At 44.4% G+C, this 12400-nt stretch overlaps 1 protein-coding gene across 2 annotated transcripts in view; it reads left to right on the plus strand.

The window, feature by feature from the left end:
* The window catches only part of SEPTIN3 (septin 3), an 86813-nt gene that overhangs the window by 43291 nt on the left and 31122 nt on the right, over positions 1–12400 (plus strand). For both annotated transcript variants that reach the window (XM_086958442.1, XM_086958446.1), the window contains exons 5-6: positions 8342–8479; positions 11500–11617. In XM_086958442.1, coding sequence (XP_086814568.1) covers positions 8342–8479; positions 11500–11617 — 256 coding nt within the window. The remainder of the gene's footprint in view (positions 1–8341; positions 8480–11499; positions 11618–12400) is intronic.

Raw genomic sequence — 12400 nt, forward strand, 5'->3', positions numbered from 1 at the left:
CCCCCACTCTGTTTTCTCTGTATGTCAACGGAGTGGTGGAGCACCTGCTACAACATCCTGCATACGCACCATCCCTGGCTGGCAGGAGAATACCCACCCTCTTATTTGCAGATGATACCCTCCTGATCTCCAAAACCCCAGAAGGCCTGCAGACTCTTCTAACTAGCTTTAAGTCCTTCTGTGATTCTAGGGGACTAGTTATCAAGACAGGGAAGACCAAGTACCTAGTCCTAAACCCCCCAAAGAAGACCGTCAAACCACCTACCCTTTACTCAGTTCCACTAAAGAGGGTCAAGGAGTTCGATTACCTTGGTATTCGTCTCTGCGACTCCATGAGTTGGAAATGTCATCACCAAAAAATGCTGCTGAACCACAAGAGGGTGGTGAGGGCCCTCCTTAAGGAACAGCGTGCCTCAACCCTCAAACCCATTACACCGGTACTTGACATCTATAGGGCAAGAGGTGTCAGTGCAGCTCTTTATGGGGCGGAACTCTGGGGTGTGGAGAATGTGGACCAGTTGTCCCGGTCAGAAAACAAATTCCACAAGGACTTAATGGGGCTCCCCTACAGTACGCCAACTCTACCACTCCTCCTAGATATGGGTACTCGGCCTATTAGTGACCAGGCGAGGTTGCGCCCTCTTCTCTTGTGGGTGTGTATTTGGAGAGTCCCTGAAATGTCCAGCTATGCAGAAGGTCCAAAAGAAATTCTTTCTACGCCTGGCTGGTCTAAGATCCGCTGGTTAAGGGAAGTCAAGCACCTTCTTGCAGACCTGGGCCTTGAAGACACTTGGACCACCAGAACTGCCCCGCCCAAGCCAGCTTTGAAGAAGTTATACTGGAGTTGGGTGTTTGATGGCATAAATAGTAATGCTAATTTGTGTAGGTCCACTATGGATTTTCTCTTGGTCAAGGAGGTGCACTTTTGCGAGCCGTATCTGGATAATATTCTAAAACCCTGGGACAGGGCTCTATATTTTAAATTTAGGGTAGGCCTACTCCCAGTTGGGAATCTGACCTCCAGGTGGAAGGTCCCAGCACAGACAATTCCCTTCTGCCCCTTATGTGAGACTAGGATAAAGTCAGTTCCCCACCTGTTGTTTGAATGCCTGGCCTATGCAGTTCCTCGCCGCAGATGGTTGAAACCACTCTGTAGAGAGCTTGGGACTAGATCCCACAAGGAGGCCCTACGAATTTTGAAAATGGACCCGCGGCCCCTGTTTGCATGTGGAATGGCGAAATGTTTAGGTTGGGCATGGCGTATTAGATCCACTAGGCTTTTGCATCTTGTTTAATATGTATTTTTAGACTGTTCTTATGTAATTTATTTGTGCCATTTGTAATATGAACTGTATGCTTTCTATTTATGCATTGGCTTTTCAACAGTTTTTATCTATTTTTAATGCTTTTTAAGATATGCATCATATCGAAATAAAGCCTAATTGACTGACTGACTGATAAAGGATTAGTCAATACAATTTTTAACATAGTTGGAGATTAAATTGGTAGCTTGTGGATGAAGTCCATTGGAGAACAGGAGTGTCTACAGCATTATAAATAAAGAGACTATAGAGTATAGAGGGAGAAGAAAGAGAATAATGGACGGAAATAACTTTAAGGTTTGAGCAAGCACCAAGAAAAGTTGGTGTAAAGAATGCACTTTATGTTGATTTTAGGAGACGGGGGTCCTCTGTAAAGGACTTGTATAGGATGTAACTATGAAGATTTATGGGGATTGAGTTTTTGCAGGACATTGTCTACGGTGTTCCATATATGAGAAGAACCAACAGATACCTTGGGGGCGCAGGGGATTGAAATAATTTGAATGCACCTCAAATATAATCGACCCATGCCCACCAGGTATGTATCATGCTATGGTTGGAGGATTTCCAGTTTGATAGTATATGTTTCAAGGCAATGGTTCTTAAGAGACCCATAAGTCTTAAGTTTGTGTTTGACACATATGGTGAGGTTGGGGCATCTAAAATCCCCAGTGGTGACCGTCACAAAGTCAAGAGGGATGTTGGTTCTGAAGACGTCCTTGAGATAGGAGGTTTAAGGCATTCCGCTAAGCTGCATTTGCATTTCTTAGTACCTAAAGACAGAATACAACATAGGGCTTACCAGCAGACCCATAAAAATACAGTTCTACTTCTTACCATCATAAAAGCAGTGGATGATATCTGCCTCTCCTGCAGTGTGTGTTGAGATGCCACTTTAACTGTAGGGTGACCTTTCACAACCACAGGCAAAGCATCTTTTGTGCTGTCACTTTAGGCCTTAAGACCTGTAAAGCCGCAACACCTATTCATAACCACCAGAAGGTAGAGATTGATATCTTTTACTCAGTACAGTGATTGTAATAGCTGCTGTTCAATATTTCTCCCTAAGAGAGGAGAAAGTAGCATTTTTGTCAGGGTTGTGGAAACCTCGTCGCAAGAGGGCAGAGTGTGGCCTCTCTTTTACTGAAAGAACTGTGAGATCCAACGTAGACACTGTTTAATTTCTCACCATAAAGGCAGACTGTGACCTCTCCCACCACATAAAGAGCCAGGTCCTTCTATAGCACCTATCTCACCCTAGAGGGTAGAGCATGCCATCTCTCCTACTTCAGAAGTAGCAGAGACATTCTGCAGTTCTACAGCATACCCCCTGAGGGCAGAGGATTCCATCCTCCCTGCTGAATGAAGTGCGACATGACCCTATGTCGATACAGTTCCACTTCTCACCACCAAGGGACAGAGCACAACATCCCATGTATTACTACTATTTCTGATGGATATATCTCTCTGCAGATTGCTCAACTTATGAATACCGTTTCCAGGCTTTAGAGAGGTCTGGATAACTTTTCCACAGTAATGGCTCTCTAGCACAAGAAGCAGCATAGGAAGGAGATGTAGTTTTCTTCGTCGTGGAAATGATCCTGTTTTCTGGACTATCTGGAGTCTCTATGACTTTCCCCAACTCCGGGCTCTAATTTGATGTTGGGTAAACCTCTGGGCCCCAAGCAGTCGTAAGCGGAGGTTCCTGGTCCTTCAGCTGACCCCACGCTGGTTGAGGCCTTCTGTCTAGTGATGGTGGATCTTTTTAGAACTCACTGGGCGACTTCCCAAGAGCAGGCAGTTCCTGCAGGCTTCGCAACTTTAACAATTCTGACATCGACAAATGCCAATGCCCTGTCTCTATGGGTTCCAGTTCTAAAGCAAAGTCTAAAATGCTGAGGGTGGTGAGGGTACTGTCCTCATTCGTTTTGGCCCTTTTTGGCACAGAACTTGAAGTTCATAACAACCCCCCCAAAGAACTGACTATGGTGCTTTCTCTATCGACAAGCAGTTGACAGAGAAAACCATCAATGCAGCAAAGGAGTCTGTCAGTGGGGATTTTAATAAAGAACAACTATGTGAGCCTCTTCCCAGTGGCCAAAGGTTGCACATTTTGAGATTTTTGGTTTAGATTTAGATGCATTTAGTCCATGGCCGGACGGATAGTGACAACTTAGAAGCTGATCATCTCCAGCCACCTTACTATACTGGTACTGGCATTTACTTAGACCAAGGCCAGTGGCTTGGATAGTTCATCAGAAGAGGCAATTTCCCTCCCCTCCGATCCGGATTTGAAGGTTTCTTCTTTCAAAGCAAATGTTCATAAGACAGTGGATGACTTGGAAATGACTTGCCTTCTGTGAAAGTGAAGTCAAACCTCCTGACGGAAATCTTGCAATCCCTCACAGGTTCTATTGTGCCCTTGCGTCCGTTCAATTAGGCTATACTAGACTCTTTAATGGATGTACTGGAGAAACTCATTTTAGTCCAGTAGTCTGTCGACTGATCATCAGATGAGGCCTGTTCAAAGTGACCTGCACGTTTTGGCCTCGCATCTGCCACAGGATAGACTGGTTGTTCAGGCATCATCTACTAAGCAGAGCTAACACACCTTCACCACGGGTCCCCTAGATAGGGAATCAAAGAAGTTGAATGCCTTGGACTGCAAAATGTTCCCTTAGGCTGTTTGACTCTCTGCATGCCTAATGCTACTTGCCTCTTAGGCCGATATATATGTCCTTGCATTATGGAAATGGATGCAACTTGTGTTTGTAAGCTTGCAAGAACACATGTAGAAGCAATTTGACCTGGTGAGTTCTGGCATATTTGCATCACAACAAATCCTAAAGATTGACTTTGATGCCACATACAACCATGCTCGACCCATGGGTATGGCTGTCATGTCGCATCAACATGTTTGGATGCATTCTACTGGATTTCATGGAGATTTCCAGGCACGCTCATGGATATGCCCATTGATGGTGAGCTGTTTTTTGTGAATAAAGCTGGAAGTTTCAAGAACAGTAGGGCTACAGCTCGAACCCTATGCCTGGCCGCCCCTGTGCAGTAATTACACCACCAGTATCAGAAACCAGGCCTCCCCTGTTCAGTAATTACACCAACAATATAGGAAGTCCTGATAATGCAGCAGTCTCAGCCCATCGAGATGCCAGGACAAATGTAGTACTGCTTTCAAGGCAGGAGTGAACTAAGGGTGCTTCATTATCAGCAGTAGACCCAGTCCCTATTGTTCTCTGAGGGCGTTGTCACCTCCAAAGCCCTTAAACTTCTCCATCACGTCATCATCTTACATGATCAGGAGAGTTCCCCATTTTATCACTTAGTGGAAAGTAATCATGACGGGGTGCAGGCTGCTCTAGTTGACCCACCAGAACCACACATATCCCTGCCTATCCTCCCCAATAGACCACTTCCTTCCTAAAGAGTGCGCTCACCGGATAACACCTCGAGGTCTTGGAGGCAGAAGTCCTCCCCTTGCTGGAAAAAAGCGGGCTTATAAGAAGAGCCTCTGAAAGAGAGGGCCATAGGATTCTAATCACATTGCCTGTTGGTCCTCAAGAAAGCCTAAGGCCTATCCTGGACCTCCACTTTCTGTATCTAGTCATTCAGTAGAACCAGATCAAGATGTTGTCCCTGGATCATGTCCAACTCTGGTTGGTGTCCTTCGACCTCCAAGACACTTATTTTCATCTTGCAATTCTCCCCACTCACAAGCTCTACCTATGGTTCCTGGTAGGGACCCAGCACTCAGTCGGTGGTCCTCCCCTTCCGACTGATAACAGCTGCAGGCATCTCAGCGAAGGTGCTGGTGACTGTGACAGCTTCAATGCAAAAGTCTGGAGCCCATGTATTTCTATACTTGGATGATTGGCTGGTGAAAGTGGAGTCCCTGACACTGGTCTAGGAACACCATCAGTGGACATGGACTCTCCTCCATGAGCTGGATTTTTAACATCAACATTCAGAAGTCTCACCTAATTCCTACAAAGAGTTTGACTCATGCTAGATGGTGGATACATACCTTCCAATGGTTTCTGAGTAGGCAGTGGCTGCAATATCAAAGACGTTTCTTGGCTCGAGTGTAGATTTTCCATTCAGTGCATCTGGATCTGCACTGGTAGATGGATGCTCCAGCCTTGTAAGGAGTTGCCCATTTACTCTGCAACAGGCTCAGGTTACAGTGGTAATGGATGCCTCCTCGCTGGGCTTGGATGCTCACCCAGGCAACATGCTGGCATCAGGCCTATGGTCCATGTCGGTGCAGCAAATGCATATAGATGTCCTAGAGCACTGGATGTCCCACCTTGCCCTGAACACTTTTCTTCCTTCCATTTCAGGGAGCAACAACCACATTCTGTTGTACACCATTACCAGCTTTCTTTATTCCTGCAGGTAGGGCAGTGTGGAGTTGTAGACCTTAGGTTGAGAAGCAATTTCACCTGTGGAAATAGGCGCAGTGACAAGAATTCTTTTAAGCAGCTCCCCTAGCAGTCTCCCTCAATGTGAGAATGGATGCTCTCAATCACCACTTACTAGAGGACCATGAGTTGGAGATACACCCTGAAGTGATGAATGATATTCTGCAGACTGGGGTTTCCATGCGTGGATCTCTTTGTACCAGCCAAGAATAGGAAAAGACACCTTTGTTCAGGCAAATTGACTTACCTCTAATGGTTCCCCGTGGGATACCTTCGGGCTTGACTGGTCTCAGGATGTGCATTATGTGTTTCAATGGATCCGCTTCTGTCAAAGGCCCTGCAGAAAGTGTTGGAGGATTGAGAAAAGCTGAATCTTATCGCCCAAGACAGGGCGAAGAGGATCTGATGAGCAGATCTGTTGTGTTCACCATTCAACTGTCTCCAAAGCCGAGTGGAACCTTATAAGGAAATGCATTTTTTTGCATGAGCACCCTCAAAGTTATATATATATTTTTACTGTGAGAGTGCTCTGAGGCCTGCTAACCAGACCTCAGTGCCAGTGTTCTAACAGCTTAAAAGGGCGTGTTGAATTGGCTATCCCATATAAGCAGCAGCTGACGTACTTACCGCTTTCCCTAACCATATACGTAACTCTTACCTAAGGAAGACCTATGGAGCCCTGAGGCAGCGAGCTATATATTATTAAGTAGGACATATGCTTTTAAACTGTCTTGACAGTAACACACCCAAATTGTCAATTTGCTGTGGACGAGTTAATAACCCCATAGGCTAACGCAGAGTTACCGGCTGACCCTTCAGCCCAGCTAACTTCTGAATGGGACTACTTACATGGGTACTTCAAGGTATTCAATTAATTGTGGCATTAAATCAGACTTGATTCCCAAGTCGAATTTAATGTCACTTCTAAAGAAAAGCAACTTTTAGAAAGTTGCCACTCTGTAGCCCAGTTGTCCAGTGGCCTCACGCAGTTGCTGGCCACCAAACAGTGTTCTGCACTCCTGGGGAGTCTTTTGAATGACTCCAAAGTGTAGGAACAACGGTAGCCTGCTACAGAGGGAGGTGTGATCTCTCCCTTGCTGGATGCCACTCAGGGTGTTGGCCCATAAGGCAACCTTCAAAGGTGAAGCCTCTTTTGGTGGGCAAATGGCAATCACACTACTGAGGGTTTGCCCCTTTGTTAAGGTAGACAGGCTGGCAGCGGGAACAGAGGGGAGACCAGTGGTCAAACCGGTTTTCCTGTAGGTGTGTAGCCCATAGGTAGCCACACCTGTAGGTTGGGCTGCCAAGCTCCTAACAGCCAAGGAAGGGTGCAGAAGGCTTGATGGACAGGTAACTGTCAAAATACTCCTTAGTGGTGCCCCTGACCTTCTCTCTGCTGGATTTGGTCGCCCTAGTCAGGCCAGAGTAGCCCAATACAACTCTTTCAAACTTTTTGAGTTTCCGAACTTTACGGTTACCAATTGCCGTTTGCCGTTGTGACTAAAAGTATTGAGATTTACATTTACTTAAAAAATCTATATCACTGGAACCCTCTGGTGGATTCTGTTAATCTTGGACTCTAAAAATGTCTTTCATGACTTTCCTATTTTGTTGTTCAGTGCTTCTAAATGATTTAAATGTGTTTCTTTGTTTAAGCCTTGTTGCTTCAAGCCACAGCTACCCATGGTTGAGCTAAGGGTTTCCCAATGAGCCTGACTGAAACCAAGACAGTTTTTGCGAGTGTATTACACTGTAAGGTTTCACAACTATACCATATAATACATCCAAATCCTCCCAAGCTGCTTTTGCAGCATGATGGTCAGGTCCTCCACCCCAACTCCCAGACACTGCAGGTACATATGTGGAGACTGAGCGGTGTCAATTAGTCTTTTTGATTTCCTGATGAGGCAGCAGATGCCATCTTAGCAGCCAGGAAGCCTACTACTAAAACTATCTATGGAGACGGCTGGTATGTGTTAGTTTAATAGTGTGAGTTGGAAGGCTTCTCTCCTTTAAGCTCAACTTTCTGATGTTTTGCGTTCCTCATTTAGTAGAGCATAACAGTAGTGACAACTAAGGGCTATCTGGTGACTCTGTCTGCTTTCAAGTATCTGCCTAATCAATCAGATCAGTTTAGATTGTCGCTACAAGTTTTTGAAAGACTTGTTTTATTTGATCCTTTCCACCCCATTATTGTTCCTCAGTGGGATTTGATCCTTGTCTTAACTTTTTGGATGGCATCTCTGTTCGAGCCTATGCACAGCTGCCTTGACTACTTACACTGAAAACAGTTTTGTTGGTGGTGATTCCTCCTGCATATGGGGTCAGCAAACTCCAGGTCTGATACGTTCATCCATCCTTCATAGCTTTCAATCCAGAGAAGCTGGTTCTTCGTACCTGCCAATATTTTATAACTGTATTGGTTTTCAATCCATGAGAAATATTGTTACCAAAGGTAAGTCATTTTCTTATTTCTTACACGTTTGCCCTGACTATGTAGTTATGTGACCTCTTATTCATCTTTCTATTAAGCCTTCTAGCTCACTCACTGATCACACAGTCTTTTTTACCTCCTTTCAGCTGGGAACCCATTGAAAAATTTATTAATGAGCAATATGAAAAATTTCTGAAAGAAGAGGTGAACATTGCGCGGAAAAAGAGAATTCCAGACACCCGAGTACACTGCTGTCTATACTTCATATCGCCCACTGGACATTCGTAAGTATCACAATCTCAAACGGAGCACTATAAATCTACCCAGCAGCTACTGCTCCTATAGAATAATCCCTAACCCACCACTATAAACACAGCATCTCCATTGCAGGACTATGTAAGGGCAGCACACCACTATCACCATTCTGTATCATGCATCGTATGGATGTCTGATAGAATATCAATTGCAAAAATGTCATGTGGACAGAATATTGTGTGGAAAATATTGAGGACCAAAATATCAATAAGGTAAGTGCAATAGGTAAGTATAGATTTACTATTCTTAACTACACATCTATGTACTTTGAACATATATATATACTAGCAGCCCGCCCCGACGTTGTCCGGGGGCAATCAGGCTGCTGCAGGCAGTCCGCCAAACTTTACCGCTCCTCCCCGCGCTCCAAACGGCCCGCTCCAGTCTGCCAAAGTTTACCGCTCCTCCCCTTGCTTGATCCTCCAGGAGCAATCAGGCATCGCGCAGGCAGTTCGCCAAAGTTTTCCGCTCCTCCCCGCGCTTTTAAGTTAACCGCTCCTCCCCTTGCTTGACCTACCTCAGCCCGCTCCAGTCCGCCAAAGTTCACCACTCCTCCATGCGGTCCTGTCCGCCGCTCCTCCAAGCGCCCCTGATGATGTCAGCACGCACGTCGTTAGCGCACACGGCCGGCGCTACTTCCAAGTGATTACTTTTTTTTGGAACGTATATTTTTTAAGGAACGTATATTTTTTTGTGGTATATAGCCTATGTCACTCTGCAAACCCTGACAATTCCAATGATGTATTGGGTGTTTGGATTGGCGCTGTGGTTCCAGAGTTTACCCGCCTCAAAGGTTCACAGTTCTCGCTTTATAATAGTAGTATAGATATGTATATATATTGTCAAGGTACACATATGTGGAGTTAAGTATAGTAAAACATTTTATTCCCATAGAAACTTACCTTTAGAATATTTTTGCCATCGATATTCCTTATACAATATTTTGTCCACAAGAAATTGTTTCCTTGATACTTTTTACAAACACCATATAGATGTATGACATATGCTATTGTAGCCACAACTATACATTAAGGGCCAGATGTAGGTCGGTCGGTAACGGCCGAAAATCGGTATTTTCGGCCGTTACCGACCGGTATACAAGATTTGGCATGTAGGGGGCATTATTTCACCGAATCGGTAAAATTACCGATTCGGAGCCACCCATATGTAGGTGGGACTCTTCAGAGTCCCAGGAGCCTTAACGAATCGGTATTTTACCATCAAATCCAATTTGATGGTAAAATACCGATTCCGGTGTGCATGCACATGTGTGCATGCACACCTATGCCATGTGACAGGCAGACCTGCCCTTAGGGCAGGTATGCCTTCCACATGGCACCCGTGCCTGTTTTGGGGGTGCCAGAGGGTGTCAAAGTGACACCACCTGCACCCTTGTGAAATTCGGTATTTACCGATTCGGTAAATACCGAATCGGTAATGCCCATTCATTCCTATGGGCTTCAAAGCCCATAGGAATGCATGGGCATTACCGATTCGGTATTTACCGAATCGGTAAATACCAAATTCATCCGATTCGGTATTTCAGCACATCTGGAATACCTACATGTCGGACCCATTGATTTACCGATTTTAAATTACCGAATCGGTAAAATTCGGTAATTTAAAATCGGCAAATCTTTCCTACCTACATCTAGCCCTTGGTACAGGGCACCATACGCACTCTCGACTACTATCCGCCTCTGTGTATCACTTACAGGACAATATGGGACACAGCCCACTTCAAGACGACTCTAAATATCATTTGAAGGAAAGTATGCACAAATGCCACTTCTACCATCATTACAAAGAATACTATATATACCAGATATATTACATATCATCGCTAATATAAACCACACTATATAGGTACACACACACACACACACAACCCACACTACCACCATTATATATCACTTTTAGGACAATATAAGGACATCACACTTCTGCAATTCTAAGATAGCCTTTATAGGACACTGCACACATACTCATTATCTGCCTCTGCTATATGGCATATGTTATATGTCAATGTTATAGGGCCCTATACACTCCTCCCAACACTAAATATATTATGAAGTGAACTGATATATCATTCGGAACCCTGTCCATGCATTCCACTGCTGTCATTTTTATATATCTCCTACAAAAAACACACACAACTTCATACTACCATTGAATATCACTCACAGCACAATTTAAATGCATCCCCCATCTGACACCATTTTGAAGCAATTATATACACACAGACACCAGCATACATCATGTACACAACACTATACACACAAAGTGCCATGACAAAATTGTGTATTTGTGCTTTCTACTAAGTTGTCATTCTTACACATTCCACTGCTGATACCATTGCATTTTATTTACAGGACTCTGTGCATACCTACCATTGTTGTCACCATTATGTATCGCTTTCAGACCACTACACAAACAAATAAATATCCTATTTCCGATGCCCCTGTCCTTCTATTACAGGACACCACCATACATACACTCCACCACTGCCATTACTATGTATACATTAAAGGAATCCTAAGTCTATGTACCCCAACCACCACTTTAAGCATAAGGCTTGGCATTGCATACCCCACTATTTCGTATGCATAACAAAAATATTGCATCTTCTACATTGACCTAATCAATACACCTCAAAGAAAGTCTCGGCAAGTAGTTGTGAGTTAAGGATAATAATTAGACTTGCATTTACGATGTAGTGATAGGGGATTTGGTGGATAGAATATTAATCTAGGGTGATATCATCAACTTCTATATAGTGTTATATGATCCTGGGCACAATATTTCTATAACACCGCTGCCTCCGGTGTTGCTCAAACACTGGCCGTGCCCATTCAACTTGAGGATGCTAAGTTAGTGGGAGGTGACTGTAAGACAAGAACGAATAAGTAGGCGAGGAGCTGCCATACTGGGGATGTGATGATGGAAAAGAGGAGGGTCCACGCTAATCTTCTCCTTTCTCCATGTGCAGCCTGCGACCCCTTGACTTGGAGTTCATGAAACACCTGAGCAAAGTGGTGAACATCATCCCAGTTATTGCCAAGGCCGACACAATGACCCTGGAGGAGAAAATGGAATTCAAACAGAGGGTGAGGAATATGCAGCTGCTGGGATGGGATGAGAAGTGGTTATGGCGTTAAGTTATTGCCTCTGTAGTGATGCCTCCTCTGACTGAGAGGGATGCTTAACCACACTGCCTTTTCAACATGGACGCTCTCTATTTAGGTGACACTGACTGAATTAAGGAAGGCAAATCCACTCCTGTTGCCCCTGCCTTGGTCTGAAGCACACAGGTTATATGACACCCGCACTGGTGTCCTTCCACTGACTTCTGTCCAAACAACAAGCTCATTTCCGGAAACAATGCTTTATATATAAGGCCCTCCACAGTTGAGCACAATACCATCTCTCCATTAATATGAAGCTAAACTGCCAGACTAGATACCTAAATTCACCTGTCAAAATCAGCGATCCATCTATCCAGACAGATACAAACATCATAGAGCTTTAACTTCAGGCCTACAAAGTTCCTCCTTCTGGAGCACCCTGTACCAATTCACCTTGAAGCAGACTTATTGGGATTGAAAAAATGTCTGAAAACAGATTTGTACCAACAGCTCTCGGACATCACTAAAAAGGCCTCTGAATATGCAATGAGCCCACCTCTAGACCGAGAGCAAACCTCTGATTTCACACATGGGAAAGCACTTCGAATATGTCTCTGGAAAGCGTCAGTGCTAAATTATAACAGTAAATGAACAAAGATATCTAGCTCTCAAACACAAGCTTCCTACTCTACTTGAAACTCCTATCACATTATATTTTCATAGTAACATAAATCCTTGAGGTGGCTGCAGTTGTATCTTTATTGG

Source organism: Lissotriton vulgaris, chromosome 1_1, assembly GCF_964263255.1.
Source record: "Lissotriton vulgaris chromosome 1_1, aLisVul1.2, whole genome shotgun sequence".
Lineage (NCBI taxonomy): Eukaryota > Metazoa > Chordata > Amphibia > Caudata > Salamandridae > Lissotriton > Lissotriton vulgaris.